Source organism: Lutjanus erythropterus, chromosome 4, assembly GCF_056507025.1.
Source record: "Lutjanus erythropterus isolate fLutEry1 chromosome 4, fLutEry1.hap2, whole genome shotgun sequence".
NCBI classification, from domain to species: domain Eukaryota; kingdom Metazoa; phylum Chordata; class Actinopteri; order Lutjaniformes; family Lutjanidae; genus Lutjanus; species Lutjanus erythropterus.
Genome location: NC_139320.1, coordinates 32,755,393 through 32,778,787, shown reverse-complemented (window position 1 = coordinate 32,778,787; position 23,395 = coordinate 32,755,393). Strand labels below are relative to the sequence as shown.

The 23,395-nt window shown below is 37.5% G+C and overlaps 1 protein-coding gene across 1 annotated transcript in view; it reads left to right on the top strand.

The window, feature by feature from the left end:
- Window positions 1-13,067: 13,067 nt before the first annotated feature.
- il1rap (interleukin 1 receptor accessory protein) overlaps window positions 13,068-23,395 on the top strand; it is a 32,538-nt gene continuing 22,210 nt past the window's right edge. Inside the window, exons 1-2 of the mRNA XM_084716675.1 lie at window positions 13,068-13,477; window positions 19,625-19,716. Coding sequence (XP_084572801.1) covers window positions 13,476-13,477; window positions 19,625-19,716 — 94 coding nt within the window. The 5' untranslated portion in view covers window positions 13,068-13,475. The remainder of the gene's footprint in view (window positions 13,478-19,624; window positions 19,717-23,395) is intronic.

Sequence of the window (23,395 nt, the reverse complement as noted above, 5' to 3'; positions counted from 1 at the left end):
GCGTGTCTGTTGCAATGCAGCGGCAACGAAGCATCATAAGCTCTGTGTTTCATGTGTCAAGTCCACACGGGATAAACAAAGTCTGTATGTGTGTCAAATTTATTGACATTATCGCTCGGATATGACGTCATGGCTCTGCGTGAAATCTTGTTCCTGAGTTTGATCCCTGAATGTCAAAACTCTCAGTTATAATTGCCAACACAGCCTCGTTAGTTCTTGACTGAGAAAGAAGCTGAAAAATGGTGAGGAGAAAACAAAAAAAATCAAAAAACGTACAACCCCAAATGCACAAGACTAATATTATCACACAACCTCTGTGTTTGGTAAAATCTGAGCACTAACTGAGACACACGGGATTATGATCACAGACGACCTCTGCAGTAATTGCCAGTTACCAGAGGTCACCAGGTAACACTTGTCCTGTGTGAATTGGACTTTGGTCTATTAGCTTCAAAAGTTTCCACCATTACTGTTGCTGCTGACGTGCCAACTGACCCCTGTCTCTGTCACATCCCCACACTGCTGCTACGCTGCCTGTGCATATTAATTCTTGGGGATGTGACGTGTTCATTTCCGTCAACGTGCACAAGTAACACTTTTGGATACACAATGCAGCCATCATGCAACATCAAGTATATCTCCAGCTGAAGCTGCAGCAGAGATGAAAAATAACCTGAAGACTCCGCCTGTTTCTCTGAATAATGTTCTGTCCTCACGTCACTTCTTAATGACAAAACTGTCACAAGATGAAAAACATGGAGTACGCTCGCTGCTCGGTCTTTAAACACATTGATTTGTGGGTAATGGAGTCTTCAGGCGGCTTTAGTTTAAGGAGATATAAGGATATTTAACCGCAGCTGAAGCAGATTCAATTTGAGTTTTTAAAGACAGAGTGATGAATTCTGTGAGGTCAGTCTGGTCTGGCTTCACCGTCCTCTCTCTCTCTCCGGTCATACCTCCTGCTCTCTTCCTGTCGTATCTTTTACCGCCGTGTTGTGTTCAGGTGTCGGCTGATGGGAGGATTTGGTAACACATTTTAACACTGCCCTGCTTCGTTTAGACGACAAGCACTGCCCTGAAAACTGTGAGCTGTTTCACTCCGACCTCATCTGAACGTCACGTCATCACATCGTTTCTCAGCAGCAAACTTCAACAGTTTCAACATCCCACCTGAATATTTCACTAGTTCATTCATCAGCTTTAGGAGAAGTTTTGCTTTCACTTCATTTCTATGGAAATCAACGCACACTTAAACATGAAAATAACAGCCTTTAAATGTTTTATGTGAAATAAAAAAACAGAGACGTTCAGACTGAGTCGCTGCACTGCCCTCTCCAACTTCAACTTCACTCCTTTTCTTCTTCTCTCACTCAAACCCTTTACTCTTCGTCTCAGACGTTACTGACCGGTTTTCCCAAAAACATCTTGATCGTTTCCCCGTTTACAAAAATCAGCGAGTTACACAGCCGTTCAGAATAATAATACAAAAAACATCTTTCCTCCTCTAGAAGTTCAATCACTGCCTTCATAATTATATTAATAAAAGTAATGTTAATAATGTGTTAAAAACATTTTATATAGTTTGTATTGCATGAGAGAAGCAGCATGTATGGAATATCATTTGTGCCATAGTTTTTTACTTTGCACTGATTTTAAATTGCTGCAGAAGTTGAAAGGTTCTTATCGAGAGAAGTCTGGTTTGATTTGTGGTTTTTGCTCAAAATATAAAGAAACAGAGCTGTTATCTACAGCACTGTATTACAAGCATAAAATAAAATACAGAGCCTGCAGAGGGGGGTAATATTCTGAGAATAAAACACAGAATTTACCAGATTAAAGCTGTAAATTTACAGGAAGACTTTGACAGTCTTTGGGGGGAGTTTTTTGTTTTGTTTTGTTTTTTTTTTTGACATGAAAAGAAATTTTGAATGTTTTGAAATTTGACGTCTGAATCAGAAATAAAGTTGTGAGCAAATGGGAATTTAAAAACTCTAATTTAAAAAAAAAGAGCAAAATGTTTCAGTTAAAGGACAAATGTTGAAGTAGAAAGTGTATTTAAGCTGTAAATAATAATGCAAACAGTTCACAGTAAAAGAAAAGAAAAGAAACAAAAAAAGGAGAAATAACTGATTATTAGTTTGGTGCTTGAATGCATCAGAGATTAAATTCATCCAAAGATGATTTTTGGGAAACTGAGTCGCCTCCCATCAGCTGACATCAGCTGGAAAAAACAAACGTTCACATTCAGCAACATTATTCCAGCCGACAGCTGACCTGCTCCGATATTAAACTGCTGCTGTTTCTGCCGCCATATTGAACTCCAGGAAGTGAAAGGAGGCTGAGGCGGGATGGGCGGGGCTGTAGAGGTTGACTCTTATTGGCTGTATTTTTTGTTTTGTTTTGTTTTTTGAGATGTTTCATTTTTGTTGGTTAAAAACTGACGGACTGATGGACAGATGGATGATGGACTGAAGGACTGATGGAGGGAAAGGAAGGAACCAATCACAATCCACCGTACTGCCTCTGAGAAAGTCTTCCAGGTTGGGGGGTTTGGGGGGGGGGGGGTCGGACCTCGAGGGGACCACGTAGAGACGCTGAAGACGTGTTGGACAGTTTCCTCTTCTGGTCCGTTAAACGTTTGTGATGAGTGAATGAATGAACTGTTCATGTTTCTACACACCGAATGTTCGAGCGTCCTTTCTGTCTTGTCTGTTTCTGGACATCGTGTGAGCCAATCAGGTGACAGAATAAATCAAACAGCCTGATCACAAAATCACATCATGAAAACAGAGAGGTTATTGATTTCATTGATTTTACAGTTTTTATTCTTGTGACACCGACGTTGTGAAAATATTTCTCAGGTCTGTGAAAAGTGAGTCATGTTTATTATAATTTAACTAAAAACATTTTATTCACTTTTCTTTTGAATTTAATTTTTTGTTTTTCTCTTTATCTGTTTTTTGTTTTTTACTTTACGGATGTATTTATTTGGAAGCACATTTCTGCCAATATCATGGGAAAAAAAAGTCAATATAATGAGTTAAATAATAAGTTATTATTCAGAGACACTAATTCATCGGGATGTAATGATACAAAAAAGAACCATGGGAAAAAAGTCCATGTTACAGTTTTTATCTTGATATTAAAGAACAAAGAAAAATGAGAAATTAGAAAAATGTTCCTTATTAAATAATAATGATGTGTGCAGCATTTTCGTTTGTAGAAAATTTGATTTTTCTTTTAATTTAAAGTGCTTCTGCTTCCTTCTTCAATAAGAAAATGTAAAATTAAAGCAGCTGTCATGATCGAAGCACGTGTGTAAAAAAAAAAAAAAGTCATGATTTATCTTTGACTGTTTGACTTTCTGTACGAGCAGCAGTCAGCTGCAGCTCTTTCATAAAATCAAATCAAAATAATAGAATAAAATAATTAACAGTCTGCAGATATCGTCACAGTCGGTTAATGAGACCTTTTTTATTGTGATATTCAAAATATTGTTACGTCCCCCCAACTGAAAGTTTCTCATCACAGCATCTTTTTTTCCATGAAATCAGCAAAAATAGGCTTAAATACATTTGAGTTCTTCAAATCAACTGAAATTATTTGAGAGAATTAGATTAAACTCTCTTTATTTTAAATAAAATTGTATTTTTTTTATTTTATTTTATTTTTTTTTTTGGAGGAGGAGGATTGGGTTGGATTACTTTGACATGTAATCAGTTACTGAATATAATTACATGGTAATTTTTTAATTAATAACTTAATCCCTGGATTAAAATCCAATCTGAAATCTGAAAACTTTTAGATTACTTCACAATCAAACATTGAAAATATTTGATCTTATATTAAAAAAAATTGACGCAGCAACAAAAATCTGAGAAAATCTGAAAAATTCAAAACATTTTCAATTTAAAATAAAATTCAGTTTAGTGTAGAAACACATCAGACACACTTTGTAATGATAATAAATCACCATATTTTAAAGATGTAATCAAGTAATCCTTGATAATGTAACTATAATCTATTTACTCATTCTTCAAATGTAATATGGGCAGATTAAAGTTGCTGATTTGTTGTAATCTGATCACATAATCTGTCACAACCCAACCCTGAAAATAAAAACGTGATATTTTAAGAAAATATAGAAAGTAAAAAATAATTAACAAACTGAGTCTGATGCTGAGACCTGAGACTTATTTTCAGATTCGTCCTTGAACGCATCGACAAACCTGTGAGGAAAAGATTTTGCAAAAAAACGTCTGAGAACGTCTCAAAGTTTCAGATGAAACTTCATTTTTCTGCTCTCCAGAGTCTTTGTGTGTTTCCTCGCTGTATTCAGACGCCCTTAAGTCGTTTCTACAAAACCTGATTTTCACAAGTTTGCATCGCAAAGGAAGGCTTTGAAAAAAAGCACAAACTCTTGTAGACCCTGAACACAACAGGGACGCAATAATCCGACAGGCTGATCACAGAGAATTGAATCTAATGTTGCGTTCAGGTCCTGTGGGACAAAACATGGATGTGAAACACAGTTATGACCTAATGGTTGTGATTTATTGGTCAAAAAAAAGTAATTATGGAAATTTCCTCATGATGTGATTTGTGTTTATGGTAAATGTGTTTGCACCTGAAGGCATCGTGAGAATGTTTTTTCAGAGGCAGAGCGAGTAGAAAGGACGCTCTGCAGTTAAAGTCTGTGATTTCAGAGAGAGCAGCAGGTCGACTCAGAGGCTTTACTGTCACATTCACATCCTCGATAAATAAAAATAAAAAGTGTTTTTCTCTCATTAAACTGCAAAAAACAAAACAAAAAAACAACAATAGAAACTTGACCTGCTGAACTCTCACTGTAACTTTATCCAAAAAACAATACGAAACTCGGCCTGTAGGGAGCGCTGTCGCTGTCTGCTTGGAGAAGTTTGCAGCATTGCCGACATCCGCCGGCGCTAACTGATGATGTCATAATTACCAAGCGACAGAGGCCCTCTGCCGACGGTGGAGAGGATGCTGGGCCGTCGCCGCGTTGAGACTTTCGTGTTGGTCGAGCTGAAATCTTTGGTCTTTTCTTTGTGTTTGCTGATGTTTGCACCTTTTCTGACTCACCTTCATATAACGACGCATCATAATATTAGAACAACGTCATCGCAAATACGCAGCAGGATGAAAAAGATTGAAAAATAAAAAAGAACAATATAAAAGATTCAGTGTCTGACTTTTGTTTTGTTTAGTTCTGTTTAATGAAAAGTTTCCTGTTTCCTGTTTCCTGTTCATGTTCCTCTTTCTTAAGCGGAACAAAAAAGAACATCTTCCTATGACACCCATGTTCTGTTCATGTACTGTACTTATAATGCATTATACTGTGTTTATGGAAATGTAAATTATAGTTAATAATGAAATAATGTGTTGAAAAATTGATTTAGCTGATTTTGCACAAAAGAAGCAAAACGCATGGAGCATCGTTTGTCCCATAATCTGAACTTTTTCACTGATTTTAAATTTCTGCAGAATTATGAGAAATAATTCTTGTTTGATTTGTGGTTTTGGCTCAAAACACAGAAATGAATCCTGTCAGAACAGAAACAGAAGCAGAGCTGTTTTCTCTTTGAATTCATGATAATTCAATGTTTTTTATTTACAGCTAACTATTATGAAAATGAAACATGAGTCTCCATCTTCAGGCCACTTTCAGAAAAGGATTGTAGTGTAGCTGTAACACCTTATGACCATTTTATAATGCATTATAATCACTATTACAATGAATTATAATGTGATTATCAGTTCCTGAGGTATAAGCAGATATAACATTACACAAGATGGTTATAAGTCGTTATAAAACCATGTTGTTTTCAGATCATTAGTTTTACTTGTAATATGTAATTTACTTAGTTACATTTACAATCACAGCTGAGTACAGAGTAACAGTCCAAACCTTTCATTTGATTTTTTTTGTGGTGAATAAGATGATCTGATTATAAACAGACCAAAACTAAAACCAGGATATACAAATAAAAAATAAACAAACAAACAAACAAAAATGATTTTTTAAGATTTGCTATTTTAATTTTTTGTATAAATTAAAGGATAAAAGGTAAATAACACAAAAACAAACCAGACAAGCACAAAAGAGTAACAATAATAAACAAAGATCTGGAGAAACAGAAACTTCTTTGACTGAATGTTTAATCGTAAACTATTAAAAAGTAACTGATAGTTACTCAGTAGTTTTTTAGAAGAATACTTTCACCAGTACTTTTACTTGTAACTGAGTAATACTTCAGTGATGTAACAGTTCTTGTATTTTTTTTTTCAGTGGTTAAATGTTCATCCTTCCAGATAAATGTCTCTTTTGTGTCCACTGCAAAGTTGTTGTTTTTTTAGAAATTGGATAAATATAAGGACAAAAATTAAATGATACAAACTCAACCTGACAACCAGTGAAACCACTGTTTCCTGCAGGATGATGAAGAGATGAATGTCAGTGACGTTTATTAAAACACAAGTTATTTCCTGGTTTCAGATGTTCATTTAAGTCAAAGGTGTTCAGTTCTCTGTGAGCAGCTGGTCAGAGGAGTTTCAGGTCGATCAGTTTCTCCCTCTGTGACTCTGCAGAGCCGCTACATGAACAAAAAGACATAAAACACATTAAAGGAAGAAGAAGAAGAACTCTGAAGGCATCATGGCAGGTTAACTGTGGAGCCTGAAGGTTTCCATGTCTCATCATTAAAGTTTCAGCAGCTTTCAGCGTTCAGACGACCTCGATTTTTCCTTTTGTATTAAGATTTCATTGAATGAAGTTTTGTTTTATTTATATTCAGAAGAAAAACAGCGACATAGACCTTTAAATAGACAACATATAGAACATAATGTCAGAGTCTGTAAATCATTCCTGAGAACTGAGACAAAACTGTATCCTGATTTTAAAATATCAAACTCCTGTAAAGAGCCGACCTCCGACTGATGAAATGTTTTATTAGACGTCACGTCAGATTCTGACGGAGTCGACAAAATGTTCAATTTATTTCATGTCACAGCGTCGTTGTAGTGAGCAGCCATTTTGTTTTTTAAAGTGTCTCAGTCTCTTAATGTTGATCAAAATACGCATTTTTAAACCATAATTCTTATTGATCTTTGAGTTAGAAGGACTACAGAGTCGACATGTTGTGGTTGAGACACATCTGATCGAAATATTATTGAATGAATTTGTCTAAAAATTGAAAGTTTACAGAGTTTGAACAGCATTCCCATCTTTTTTAAACCAGGAAGTGAGATTAGGCTGCACACGCTTAACCTGAATAAGTTTGCAGAATTCAAAAAACTTTAAAGCAATCAGTTGCCACAATTTTCTTGAGTTCACAAACTCAAAAGTTGGAGGTTTTCAAAGTTTAAATATATTGAGTTAGTGTTCGACGCATTCTTTGATTACAGTTAAATTAAAATTATTGATTAAGCCAACTGAAATAGTTTCAGTAAATATTATATAAATACATATTGTTAAAGAAAAAATGCACAATTTCTTGTATTTTAAAACTTAAATACTGATTAAGTCAAACTGCAGGTGGATGTCATTTCAACAACAGTGACCATTCCTGTCAGTATTACTGTGATTCTTGTGTTTGCTACACTGATTTGATGAGTAAATCATTTTATGCTGTCTTGTAGAAATTTAACACCAGGTTTATGTGCTCGCTAGTTTGGGATAACTTAGTTTATCCGTTATATCGCCAACAACATGTGGTCATACTGCTGCAACGTGACTAACAAGGATAAAAATGTACAACCCAGGACTTTAAACACTTTATGTAAATTCCACACCTTTTGGGAAACTCAAAAATACACAAATTAATCTAACTAGTGTGCAATTATTAATTAAAATTAAATTTTAATTTTAATTAATCAAAATTCAATCAAAAATTAGTCTAAGTATTGTGCGCTCACAATTAACAAATTAGTTTAAGTATTGTGGACTCAAAATAAACAAGTTATTTTTACTTTAAAACTTTACTTAACTTAGTTTTTTTTGAGGCAACAAGTTTGCATAATTTTTTGAGTACACCGAACTTATTAGTTTTTACAGTGTAAGAATGGAAAAATATCTGGTTCTTTTCTCTGCTGTTTCAGTTTTTCTACACCATCTGCATCAATTTCAAAATAAAATCCTCATTTGTAGAATCAAGCTGACTTGCATTTATAAAATATGCGTACAAGAGAAACGTGAGAGCAGCTGCAGAACAGAGCGAGTTAAAGAGCAGTTTGTGGTTCCAGTCTTGAGTGTTCCTGTGGTTTGTTAAAAGCTCTCTGTTATTCTGTTATTCCTGATGCGAAGTGCAGAACACTGAGTGGGACAGACAGAAGGACGGACGGGGATAAAAGCTGCTGGAGCATCCCTCCACTCTGCTGCAGTATAAATACACTCACTTTACACACTGATGTTCTGATGTCTTAAGAGCTGCACCGCTTCATCCAACTTTAACGAGCAGCGACACAAAAACACGACTCTGCTGCTGCTGAACGAGGCTGAACCTTCAGCCGACATCACGGAGACAAGAAAAGAGCTGCGAGACACAAAACAAGATGAGAAGACTCTCTGTCTGTCTGCAACTGTGGGTTAAATACTGGAAATATGGTGCAGTGGACAGACGGACAAACTGACAGCATCACCATCACCTGACCTCATCAGGAAATAGAAACTAATTTAACTTTTATCAACAGATCAGCATCACAGCAGCTGCTTCACAGCAACAAACACCCAGAGACACCTGATCAGGATTCAGGATTAGATACCTGAGATTACTAACAGGTTTTACTTTGAAAGGACTGGAGTTCTTTAACTGTGAAGGAGCTTAAAGACCTTTACTGTGAAAGAGTTGAAGGCCTTTTACTGTGAAGGAGCTTTAGGACTTTTACTATGTTTAGAATTTAAAGACTTTTACTGTGAAAGAACATTAGCTTTAGGGCTGTTAATGTGAATGAACTTTAGCGCTTTTATTTTGATGGAACTTTAGAGCTTATACTGTGAAGGAGCTCTCAGGCTTTTACTGTGAAGGAGCTCAAAGACATTTTAATGTGAAGGATATTTCAAACTTTTACTGTGAAGGAACTTTAAGACTTTTTTACTGTGAAGGAGCTTTAGAGCTTTTACTGTGAAGAAATTTTAGGACTTTCATTGTGATGGAGCTTCAAGACTTTGACTGTGAAGGAGCTGGATGGCTGTGAAGGGACTTTAGGTTTAGAACTTTTATTGTGAAGGAGATTAAGAACTTATATTGTGAAGGAGATATAGCTTTGGGGCTTTTATTGTAAAAGATTAGTCGTAAGACTTTCACTGTGAAGGGGCTTTAGAACTTTTATTGTGATGGAGTTTCAAGACTTTTATTGTGAAGGGACTTTAGCTGTAGGACTTTTACTGTGAAAGAGCTTTAAGACTTTTTCTTAGAAGGAACTTTAGAGCTTTTACTGTGAAGACACTAGACGACTTTTGTCGTGAAGGAGCTGCAGGACTTTTATTATGAAGGTATGCAAAGCTGATTACTTGTTTCCTGTTTGAATGTTAATATCGTTTAATTTCACCAGCTGGAGTTTATTAATGCTGCAACAAACTGCAGTAGGTGTTTGTGAACGCTACTTCATGCACGTGCACACTCTGACCTGCAGAGGGCGCTCTCTCTCTCTCTCTCTCTCTCTCTCTCTCTCTCTCTCTCTCTCTCTCTCTCTCTCTCTCTCTCTCTCTCTCTCTCTCTCTCACACACACACACACACACACACACACACACAGTGCACAGCACTGACTCAGAACTGATCGATTAACCTGAACGCAGCTCAGCTGATGATGATGATGATGATGATGATGACGATGACGATGATGGTGTTTTGTTGTTTTTCTGTGATTATAAAAACAATCTGTCACATTCAATAACATTTGCGTGTCTGAGTCACGTTAAAAAAATCTGTTGCAACACAAAGTGCCTGTCAGTTGTTGTGTATTTACATCCTGACACCAGCAGAGGGAGACATTACACCAGGAAAAGGTTTGAGTGACAACAACTGTGACATGAGAGAAGAAGAACTTTGATCTTTTAAATATGTAAATAAAACCATTTTAATCAACATGTTACATCACGTGTGATTCTTCTGATTTTTTTTTACTGATGTGATTTTATCTGTTCTGTTTGATCTCCTTATCATTAAATTAATCTGCAGAAGTTTGTATCTTATTGACTTTAGGGTGTAGTGAGGATAAACTAAAACTCAGACTAAACTCAGTTGTAGAGACAGACAGTCCTGACTCACATGTTCTGTCTGGTTTGTCCTGAAAATTAACCATATATTAATAGATAATATGAACAAAATATGAGCCCATAAAAATATTCTGATCAAATCATTTATTCTGTAGGGGTGAGACAAAAAAAATCAATTCTCTTAATTACTGTGTTTTTCCTCCTTGTTTTTCTTTCTTTCTGTTTTTTCTTTAACAATTCATGAATCGGTTTGTTTTTATATAAATGCATCACCGGTTCTAACTAGTGCTTCTTTAGCTTCATGCTAACACATAATGGGAATTCCCACTGATGTGCTAATATTATCTTAACAAATAGATCCTTTTTATTTTACATACTGAACATATAACAGGTTAAAACTCAAACTCTAACCACAGCTGCTACTTGGATGAGACATTGCTACCAGGAGAGGCCAGCACGTTTTTATATTTTATTCAATGTTCACTACTTGTTGAGCAGGAGCAGCTAAATGTGGCACTTTATTTAAAAAATATATATTTTTGATTTGTTCTATTGTATATTTTATTTACCACTTTTATATGCAGTTCAGGGTTTCAAAGGGACAGTTTTAAAGTTCAGTTTCCTGTGTAAAGGTGCTGTGTGTGGTGTTTGATGAGCAGGAACGACTGAGGTTTACTTGAAAAAGCATTTCATTCACTCCTTTTATAAGCAGCACAATAATGATGCTGCTGAAATAAAACTCAAAGACTGACTGAGATGCTGATGAAATGTGACTCATGATATACTCTTGAAGTGTATGACTGAACTTGGTGATGGTCTAATGTTAAAAAACAGACAAATATTGCAGCAAATCATTATACTGAATTGCAAAACTTAAGAGTCTGCACCCAAATGTCACGATAATATTGAATCAGGAGATAAATGTAGCCTTGTTATGTCGGCTCTAATTCCTGCTGTTGGATGTCTAGTTGGTTTTTGCAAAACATGTCAGAATGTTATTGGTATAATTTCCCCACCGACACTGGAGTTTTGGGACTGATATCAGTAATAGAAAGGGAGAAAAAAACGGATTTTGATAAAAAATGGCCAATATTTCTTATACAGAACAAATCGAATATAAAAAAAATATTTGTAACAATCCCTCAAATGAGGTTATTACTTCATACATTCATCCCTCAAATCCCTCATCCGTCTCCTCAAAACCTTCATTCCTCCCTTGACCCCTTCATCCCTCTCCTCAAAACCTTCATCCATCCCTTGACCCCTTCATCCATCCTTTGACCCCTTCATCCCTCCCTTGACCCCTTCATCCCTCTCCTCAAAACCTTCATCCCTCCCTTGACCCCTTCATCCCTTTCCTCAAAGCCTTCAACCCTCGCTTGACCCCTTCATCCCTCTCCTCAAAACCTTCATCCCTCCCTCAACCCCTTCATCCCTCTCCTCGACCCCTTCATCCCTCGCTTGACCCCTTCATCCCTCTCCTCGACCCCTTCATCCCTCCCTTGACCCCTTCATCCCTCTCCTCGACCCCTTCATCATTCCCTTGACCCTTCATCCCTCTCCTCGACCCCTTCATCCCTCCCTTGACCCCTTCATCCCTCTCCTCGACCCCTTCATCATTCCCTTGACCCCTTCATCCCTGCCTTGACTGTTCATCCCTCTCCTCGACTCCTTCATCCCTCCCTCGACCCCTTCATCCCTCTCCTCGACCCCTTCATCATTCCCTTGACCCCTTCATCCCTGCCTTGACTGTTCATCCCTCTCCTCGACTCCTTCATCCCTCCCTCGACCCCTTCATCCCTCTCCTCGACCCCTTCATCATTCCCTTGACCCCTTCATCCCTGCCTTGACTGTTCATCCCTCTCCTTGACCCCTTCATCCCTCTCCTCGACCCCTTCATCATTCCCTTGACCCCTTCATCCCTGCCTTGACTGTTCATCCCTCCCTCGGCCCCTTCATCCCTCTCTTCGACCCCTTCATCCCTTCAATCCAGTAAACAACCTTTTACACTGAACATTTGGTTTGGTCGCACATTTAAAAAAATAAACATTTGCACGTTGTTCTGTAAGAGTATGAATAAAACAGAAAACTTTAAAAACAAAACAAAACATTCCTTTCATTTGAATTTGACTTGATCACATACACACATTTATTTCCAACACAAATGTTGGCTAATATGCTGAACGTCACCATCAGATATTCACACATGCTGTGACTGAGGCTGAAGAGAAGAGATTTAATCAACCAGTCCTCAATGAACTTTGAAGTGCTTTTTTTTAAGTAGGACACAATTTGTCCCAGTTCTCAAGAATGAGTGATCTATCAGTCCAAAATTTCACTGCTGGGACAAAGTTACAGAAAAACCTTCTGACTGACATCTAAAAATTAGTGCAGTATTGTTCCACCTGTGATAATACTACAGTGTGTGTGGTTCAGTGTCAGGCCTGTTGAATCATGACTCAGCAGAAACAGAACAAACTTCACATCTGATCAGATCAGAGAACAGGGGCTGTTGGGAAATCATCAGTCTGATGTCGCAACACACACACACAGAGGAGGAGCTTCACCCGGAATACACTCAGCGTCTACTTCCTACATCTAATACACACACACGCTCTCACACACATGTAGACACATATACACACCCTCACACACTTTATCACACATGTACACACGTTAATAACTACTTGAACTTCGTGTTTTTAACACTTTTATACGCTTTTGTATAGATCGTTACCTAAAAACTCTCTCAGCACTTCTTCGGCCTGGCTGTCTGTCTCACTTCTCTGTTTTGGTTCCTTTAATTGCGACATTTTATTTATTTACTTATTTATTTATTTATTTATTTATGCGTTTGGCTTTAATTAGTTGATTATCACGTGACTTCAGTCCGGGTTAATTAATTATCGGGACAGACGCTCCGCTCACCGGAGAGCAGCGGAGATTTACAGCCGGCATGGAGCCCTGAACACCGGGGCCGTTAATCATCAGAGCTGCGGTGGGGTGACAGACACACACACACACACACACACACACACACACACACACAGAGAGAGAGAGAGAGAGAGAGAGAGTAAACACCACATATTTAACCGGGATACCCCCCAAAGTCCAGCCCTGGAGCCGCCACGCCTCCACCGACACAGCTCCGCCCGCCCCGCCGGGACGCTCTGCTGTACAAACCCGACTGATCGACCCGGACCGGACAGACACCGAGCAGAACCTCCCGACCTGCTGTCAATGTAAGTCAGCCTGCTGCTGCCTTTTATTTCCGAAATTTGTGATTTTCGCAACGGAGTTTGGTGCGCTCTCGTGTTGCTGTTGCATTAATGTTAATTTGCTGATAATTAAACGCAGTTCTGTGGTTTTGTTTCACGGAAAGTCGTTTTGAATGAGAGCATGTAACCGAGGACTGTAAATGTTCAACGTTTTAACCGAGATTAGACCCGTGTTTGCTGCTCGCTCGTGTTGACAGTCCTGCGTGCGGATTGTCTTCTAAAGAAATACTCAGTTTATTCTTTTATCGGTTGTCGTTACTCTTACATAAAAGCTGAGAGCACAACTCCACGTTATTATTATTCAGTCTGGTGTATTTTACATTTCGGCAGACATACACCACACCAGCCTGCGCTCACATCGATACCATTACAACTTTTTATAAACCCCTTTCCTTTTATTCCGATAACGCCAAACACATGGCGGTGGACAGAAAGAGACAGTCATGAAAGTTGATATTTGTCATTGTTGCTGAAAAAAATATGAGCCGAATTTACCACAAGACTCCACAGATTAGTAAAATGTGCTGTGATTTTACAAAGTTTAGTTGAATATTTTCAGATGATGAAAGCATTTTAAAGTGAGCGGTTTTTTAAAGGGAGAGCTGTCTGTTCCCCATCGATCAGCCTGATAATCAGATTATCGTCAATCAGATGAGTTTGGGGGATCTGCAGTGATCAGCAGAAACAGCTGAACACTGCAGTCCACCTGCCTCTTCATCATCATCATCATCATCATCATCATGAGACGTGCAGTTCATGACGGATGGGAGAACGTTATAGATCTTCACTTCTAATCATTAAATGTCTGTTTTTAATTAAAACTTGAAGCCTGGCAGAAGGCACGAGAGCGAGTCTTCATCATCATCATCATCATCATCATCTTCATCATCATCTTCATCATCATCATCATCATCATCATCATCATCTAATATTCTTAACAAATGAATGTAGGAAACGCTGGTCAGCTCACACTGAAGTGTGATTAGTTAGACAAGAACTGAACTCCTGAAACTTTACTCCTGTTTTAATCACAGTCATCTGGTTTAAAGAAGAAATAGCATCATAATATAAACATGTGAATCATACAAAATAAACATTTCATCTGACTAATGTGGAGACGTTCATACAAAATGTTCCAGTTAATAATATTTGTTGTTCACAAGTAAAATAATAATCATTATTATACATTATATAAGCACTAAATGAACTGAAACTGTGAGAAAACTATCAGTTAATGATAATAATAATAATAATAACAATTATTATTATTATTATTATGATAATCTGCCCGTCCCCATCCTGCCTTCCTTCTTTTGGTGACAGTAAGTAATTTTCACAAAGAAGTTTAAAAAAAAAATCTATAAAAACAGTGTATAATTTCCACAAATAAATAAAACCAACAATACTAACAAATGAAAGACCAATAGTAGAAAATAACATAAATAACATCATAGACGTGTACTGTAGGCAAGACAAGAAGCAAAGAAAGTAACAGTAGGAACTCCTAACCAGGTTAGAGTGCTGATTTAAATAATTACAGATTATTTACAAAAGAAAAAAATAATAACAACAATAATCAAGTAAGTCAATAAATACTAGAGAAAATAATTAATACATTTCCCTTTTTTTATGTGCATATATAATATGTATATGCATACACACACAAACAGAAACAGAACAAAACAAGATCAGGTTGATTATTAACATTTATCTGGATATTGTTATTGCAACTTTTTTTAATTGATAGCAAGCACTGATCGATATTAAAGTCAGGCAACAGTTTTCAAATTGCAGGAGGAGCAATATTTGATTAAAAACCTAATTTATGTTTGTAAAATTATTGTGATGTTGCAGAGACTTGCTGTTAAGAAAACGTCTTTGTAGGTCTGTGACTGATGATTATTTTCTTTATCAATCAATAATCATTTTTAGGGTTAATCCATCAGTTGTTTGGGCTAAAAAATGTCAGAAAAATGAATCCTGTCACAATCTTGTCAACTGAAAAATAGGTCTAAACGTGAAAACAGGTGGAGCGCTCCACCTGTTTTCATATGTTTGGACCTATTTTTCAACAAGTGATCAACCTGGTGATAATTCTTCCAATAATCGATCAGTTTTTTGGTTGAACCACGTGTGTACATCCTGCTGTGTGTGCTGCAGTTTTGTGCAGTGTTGACTTTTCCTCGTGAACTTTCACCTGCTGATGAAGTGTGGCTCTAAAAAAGCTCACGGTGGCGTCGAGCGGTAAAAACGAGCCAAAATTACGTGTGTTTATAGTGTTTTATGAAGGCGTCAGACGCAGCTCAGCCAATCAGAACAAAGAACTAGAACTGTGGTTTAGAAGTGTAGATTGAAAAGTGTAAATGAAAACTGCAGTGTGTGTGTGTGTGTGTGTGTGTGTGTGTGTGTGATGGATGGTGTTGTGGAGCAGCTCTGTTCTGTATGTCCCTCCTGGGGTCCTCTCTCTCTCTCTCTCTCTCTCTCTCTCTCTCTCTCTCTCTGTCCGTCTGTTCTCTTCGTCTCCTCACCGTCTCTTTCTGTTCCTGTGAACTTCAGTCCCTCCAGGATTTTCGCAGGCTGTTTTTTGGGGTTGTTGCTAAAACGCCACGGCAGCTCTTCTAAAAATTTGCGACGCATCAGCTTGTTTTTTGTAATGAAATTGCAGGAGCAAGTGAAAACTTCAAAAGAAAGTTGTGATATTTTTTTAAACATATAATTCATTACAATCGAAGGCATCCTGTTCCAGAGAGAACAGACCCAAACTCTGTCCTCAGTCTTCTAACTAACCTGCTCTTCTTCTGTGTTTTTCTGGATGTTTTTATATTATTTTTATATTTTATCCATATTTTCACACCCAAAGCAAACACCTTCTGACCTCCACTGACTGTCAGAACAAAGAAAATCTGTGTATTGATTGTATTGATGATTCCTGATGGTGAATCAGTGAGTTTGGACCTCAGCTCTCAGACGCAGGAGCTGGGTGGGATATTGATGTTATATTGATATTATATCGATATTGTGACATGAGACTAGATGGTGTTATATTTTGTATATGGATATATATGGTGATATGTCATAAGTGTTCTGTCACAGCTGTTCTGTTACACACTGAAGATAACATTAGAAAAACTTCCCACAGCAGGGAAATTCACATGTTACAGCAACTCAGGAGGGAGAGACAAGAGAATATTGATAAAATAAACTGATAAAATACAAAGAAATATATGTAAAAGAATTTAAAAAATATATAATATAAAACTCCTAAACTGGTCAAAACTCAACTATTTACACTATATAGACTTTTCACTTCTAATGTTTGGATATATGGACAGATATATGTATATATATATATATATGTATATATATATATATATATATATATATATATATATATATATATATATATATGTGTGTGTGTATATCTGGATAACTTCCACTTTACTGGTGATTATTAGTCATAAATATCATTTGATGTGATTTGTCCATATCACCCAGACCTACTTTATATATTGTTAAAACTACAGCAGTGCACCATTTTCTGTAAGATCATCAAATGTTTGCATTATATAAGAATTTACAGCATTAAACTGGACCTCATTGGTTCCCATCCTGGGGCCAGAAATCACAGAGGGGTCCCAAGAGGTCGTCAGAATCAGGTCTGCACGTTCATAATGACAGTTTTAGGGTTCGTGAAGTTGCAGTTTCAATCTTTTCCAGCTGTGATAAACAACATATTTATCACATTAAATCAGATGTTACTGTGCTTTGATCAACCAACAGATGAGAGACAAATTAAAAGAAAATAAAGTTTCATGTTTGAAAATGACTTGACTTCCTGTTTTTTCTTAACTGATAGTTGAAAATATTAACAGTTGATTAATTATCAAGAATTAATAAGATATAAAACAGATTTTTTTCCTCTTTTTCCTTATTTAAATGTGTTAGCTAAGTTATTTAAGTTCAGTGTTAAGTTTCTTTATCCAGTGAACGACCCCAACAAACAAAACAGTGTCAAATGAGGTACAGTTAATGCCATTTCTAGACTATTGATTACTTATTAAGTTTAATCAGTTAAATTCTCATTTGGCAATTAATCAATTAATGATTAATTCTTAACTCCCTGTGTATATATGTGAGCTTGTCTTTGGCCTGAGGGGCTACAAGGAAAAAAGTTTGGGAACCGCTGGGTTACAGAACCGATCACACAAGTTTCTTAACATCAGAGAACAACAAGACATCACACCTGATCAATACTGGACTATTGATCAGCTGTATGAGTAATGTGTCTTTAAATAGTATTTGATTTTTTTTAGAATTTTATTTAAGGCATTAGATAAAATATAGTAGAGTATCAGTAAATATGATATTTGACATGTAAAATGATGATTTTAGTGTTGAGTTGATGTTTACATGTCTTACATGCGGGCTGCACAATTAATCAAAATTACATCAAAATCACAAAATGACTTTTCAAATCACAGGACGCACAATATTAGTTAAAGGCAAAACTTTTAACAGTGGAAGTGTCAGAACTCCAGAACCAATAGAACGTCCATCGACATCATGTTGACCTTTGACCTCCAACTCTGTGATCTCTCATGAGAAACACCAGACTGAGATTATTCTGTTAGTTTATCTTTTTAAAATGAAGTAACACCAAAATGTAAATCTTGTAAAATGTATTTATATATTTATCAATACGCAGCCATCATGTGTAGTAAAGTGTAATAATTTCATCTGTACATCAGCTGTATTTTTCTGTAGAATAATAATCATCAGTGATCTGATTCAAATTTCAGATTCATGTAGATTCACTCAAATGAATGACAAACAGTTAAATGTGTTTTAAAAACATTTAAACATTTTATTTTAACATTAATAAGAACATATTTCTACCAAGAACCATCACCAAAATGGGAAAAGACTAGAAACAAAAATAAAGCCAAATAAAGTTTTGCTGTTTGAAATAAGTAAACACAAAAATTCAGTTACAACCGTTCCTGGTCTCCCCTACTTTATTTTTAATTGATTATTTGTATTTTAATGTCTGTAAATTGGAAATCCAGACCAGTTGTTTAGTTTTATTGACAGAGATGATGATAGTTGCTAAGTGACCATGATGCAACTGTGTGAAAATGAATGATCACCTTTTCACATTTTCTTCATTTGTTACAGATTCCTGCAAAAAAAAAATCACACATTTTAGTTTTTCAATAAAAAAAAGAATGATGTAAATCATTTTCATTTTTCATTTTCTTTTTTTTTTTATTGGATTCGAAAACGTTTTGTTGAATCAGCTGTGAGAACGTCCTGATTTATTTATGTGTGTGTGAGACAGAGACAGAAATCACATATTGATCCAGGAAATCATCACACACACACACACACTCACACACGTTTTTTTACATGAACAGAAGAGGTGAAGGTCATTATCATCCATCCATCTCATCTCGTCTCCCCATAACGAGCTGCAGCTGACTCCGCCCCCTCCACCACCTCCTCCACCTTCACCCTGCTGCTGCAGCAGATTTATGGAGGATGGGCGAGAGACCCTGACATAGGCAGGCAGGAGCGCAGAGAGAGAGAGAAAGAGAAAGAGGACGACTAATGTCCTCACAGAGGGACAACAGATAGAAAGAAAAAAATATTCAAAATTCTCTGATTTCAGCTTCTTAAATGTGAATATTTTCTGGTTTCTTTCCTCCTCTCTGACAGTAAACTGAATATCTTTGAGTTGTGGACAAAACAAGACATTTGAGGACGTCATCTTGGACATTTTCTGACATTTTATGGACCAAACAACTAATTGATTGGTGGAAAAATTATTGCCAGATTGATCTCTAGTTGAAAAACAGGTGCAAATGTGAAAACAGGTGGAGCTGTTTTCACATGTTTGGACCTGTTTTTCAATTGACAATTTTCTAAAAGTTTTTGGGCCAAACCACTAATTGATTATTAAAAAAAAAAAGGCTAATATCAGTAAAAATAATCACAATTATATATTTTGCAGTGACATTGCAGCAGGTGCTTCACCATCTGTTGCCGGGCTGTTATTTTTAATGTAAAATAAAAACTGAACGTTGCATTAACAGCGTCTCTGTCTCTCTGCAGGGCGGCCTTCATCGTCACCCTCCTCCTCCTCCTGCTCTTCATCCTGGCGTTCAGCATCCCCCGATCTGTCAGTCAGTCCAGCGACCTGTCAGGTAGGTTGACAGCTGCTCTGTGATTGGAGCTTGTTACAGACCAATCAATGACACCGGTTCAGCCCAGTTAAGCAGCCGACTGGGACACAGTGGGAATTCCACCTTAAAAACACTTTTTTTCTGGATTTTCATCTTTTTGGTTTTGATGTGGTTGATGTGTTTTAATTATATTCTGCACGCAGAGCAGAAACCCACACATGAGGAATAAAAAGATGAAATATGATCCTGATGACGTGTTTTTAACCGTCCACATTGTGAGCTGCATTGGAGGTAAAAAACCTCCGTCGTTGTGTGCGACTCTGCAGAGCGAGGTTAATTAAAAGCCGAAGCTCTCGCCCCGTGGGACGAGGAATGGATGGTTCCAGAGAGAAGGGTCATTTGTAACACTGTCTGAGGGAGGAGGGAGGCGGAGAGGGGAGGAGGGGGTGGACAGTGGGAGGTCGGGCTGGAGGAGGATGGATGGAGGAACAGATAGTGGAGGGTAGATGGATGGATCTGATGTGAGTGAGTGAACGAGATGAGATGAAATCTGAATCAGTCCTTTGGGAGAAACTGAGTTATTACACCAACAAACTGCTGCAACGCTTAAAACCCCGTAGATATAAATATGTTTAATGTTCTGGAGATTTACACTGAGACAACATCAGATTTACTGTTGCAGTACCGTCAGTGACCACTGGGATCAAACTGACGTCAAACCTCGTCTCATGTAGTCAGACGTCTCTCCACAGCGCTCAGAGCTGGAGAAAGTTCTGGCTCCACATGTACACATTCTGTTATAGGGGAAAATTGCCCTGCCTTGTTTGCATTTCTTTAAACCAATCAGATTAATTAATAATGAAAATAATCATTACTTACATATTCTGTAGAACTTGTTGTGTAGACCAGGACGTCTCTGCGGTTTGATTTAAAATGATATTTTGACACATTTTTCCTTCAAGAAATGTTGCAGTGGACCATATTATGATTGCGATTAAAAAAAAATTTAATTTAATTGTTCAGGCCTAGTTTTCGCAACAAAAGCTGGGAGATTGTCCTTGAAGCATTTAGAGGCTGAATTGTGAGTCCATGTTATGATCCACTAAAATTAGACACCAGACAAGATGAAAAAATCCCAGTTATTGTTACTTTTGACCCCCCCCTTCTCATTTGTGAATTAGTCTGGCGATGCACGATAAAATTGTTCACTTACATTTTTCTTTTACTACGTCTCGTTTCTGAGCTGAAATATCCAAGACATTTATCACATCGTGTCTTTATGGAGCCGCTAAGATTGAAACTAAAAGCTGCAGGATAATATGAGACTTACAGCAGCACGATACACATGGATGGATAGTGTGTGTGTGTGTGTGTGTGTGTGTGTGTGTGTGTGTATGTATGGATGGTAGTGCTGGGGGGAGGGTGGAGGTATTACTGTAGATGGATGGATGGATAGTGAGGGAGGAGGAGGAGGATGGATGTTGAAGAAGGTTTTAATAGAAAGACTAATACTCAGGCCGGGAAAACCTGACAGGTCAATTACCAACACACACGCACACACACACACACACACACACACACACACACACACACTGCAGAGAGCCTCCATTAATCCAACGTTCAGCGTTCAGGATCCTGAGAACCAGCAGAACTGAAACTGTCCTACCCGACCCTTTGCGGTCTCAAACCGAGGTTCTGGACCCGAGACTGGGCCCCTGGTCCTTCAGCTGCTGCTGCCTCAATTCAACAATAAAATGTAGGGCTGCAACTAATGATTATTTTCATTATCAATTAATTTGTCAATTATTGTTATGATTAATCAATTAGTTGTTTGGTCCATAAAATGTCAGAATATGGTGAAAATTTAATCCAGTTGCAGTTCTGTCAAATGAAAAATATGTGAGCACGTGGACGTACGATCGTGCGCTCCTCCTGTTAGTGTCCTTGTGAGTCTAGGACTTCTTTCAAGTGTTTTCGGAGCTCCTGAAATGGTTCTTCTAGTTCTTGAAGTTGATTCAGTGTCCCTTTCAGGTGGTCTTCTGTTGGGTTCTCAAAGTTCTTTCAGGTTCTGGGGTTAACTTTGGTTCTGAAGGAGATTAAGGAGGCTCCGGTGATCTCTGACACTCCTGTTGTCTTTTGAAGACTCACTTTGAAATGGGGTTCTTTAAGGGGGACTCTGGCTTCTTAAAGGGGTTTCAAGGGCTCTTCAAGTGGTTCTTGTAGTTCCTGATGTCATATCAGTTATCCTTTATGGGGTTCTAATGGTACTTTTGGATTTTAGGGGTATTTGGAGGAGACTGAAGTTCTTGGTATCTTGAAAGAGTTTCCAGTGGATCTTTAAGAAGTTGCAAACATCCAGTTTCGGGTTTCCTGGAGGAGGTTGTAGAACTTCTTCAAGGGGCTCTTGGGTTGTTTCTGTAGTTCTTGGGCTCTTTTGCAAAGGTCTAAAGGGCTTTAGGGTTCTCCGAGGTGGAGGCATAAAGGGTTTTGGTGATTCTTGATGTTCTTGGTATCTTTGAGCAGTTTTCTGTCAGTTGTTTGAGGCTGTAAGTGTCCACTTCCAGAGTTCCTCGAGGACGGTGAAGGACGTCTCAACGAGCTCTTGAGATGGTTCTTGTGTTTCAAGTGGCATCAGTGTTGGTTCTAGTCAGTTTTACCAGTGTTTAAAATACATTTAAGACATTCAGTGACCCATAAAATTCTTGTCATCTTTGAACAGTTTCCAGCGGAGGATATTTTTAAATGGTTGAAGAAACTGAACTCATCCTTCAGGGAGGTGAAGGGCTCATTTTCAGTTTTAGCTCTAATAGACTGAAGGGGTTCGATCAGTGGAGATTTTTGTGCAGCTTCCTTGAGGAGGGTCTAGGATGTTTTTGTGCATCTTAACTCTTGTGGTAGTTGTGATTGATCTGTCATGTAGTTCCAGTACTCTGTTTGGAGTCGGTGTAATCACTGTTGGACAGTAAATCCCCAGTGTGATGAGGGGACGGTCTGTGGGACTGTAAGGAACAGTTTCTGTAAGGAACACATTAGTCATCAGTATTGTTATCATCTATTGAACCATCATCGTCTTCATCCTCCATCTCATTAACTCGTCCATTATAAATGAGGACTGTCTGTGATTTGATTGATTGATTGGCTGACGACTGAATGTTTGAGTCAGTGCTGAAGCCATTAGCCAATCAAATCAACTGGGAGGTAATTAGTCGCTGCTAATTTTGATGATTAATTGGCCACTTAAGTGTTTCGTGAATTCCAGTGAGGATTTGCAGTTTCTCTTTTTAATATGGTCAAGGCGTCTAGAGTGGTTGTAAATACTACACTACCCATGAGCCTCAGCAGTTAATGTGGAAAAAAACACCATTCAGAGCAATCAGGGTTCTTAACATCTTAATCAGCAGGTCATCAAACGCATAACTATAAGCTGTTTTATGCAGATGATATTTAATTATACATCTTCTTTTGTCATTTATTGTTAAATTTGTTCCAGACTTCATCAGATTTCCTGTTGTTATTATTTGTTTGATCCAATAATCATACGTCTCTTTTAATGTTAGAAATATTGCAAACAACTTCATGCTGATAAAACTAAATTCTTTATCTGAGCCCCAAACAGAACTGCAGATTTTGCACATTTGAGATGCGGCTTAGCGCTGAGATTTTAAGTTTTGCGATGATTATTTGATTGTGAGTATTTCGA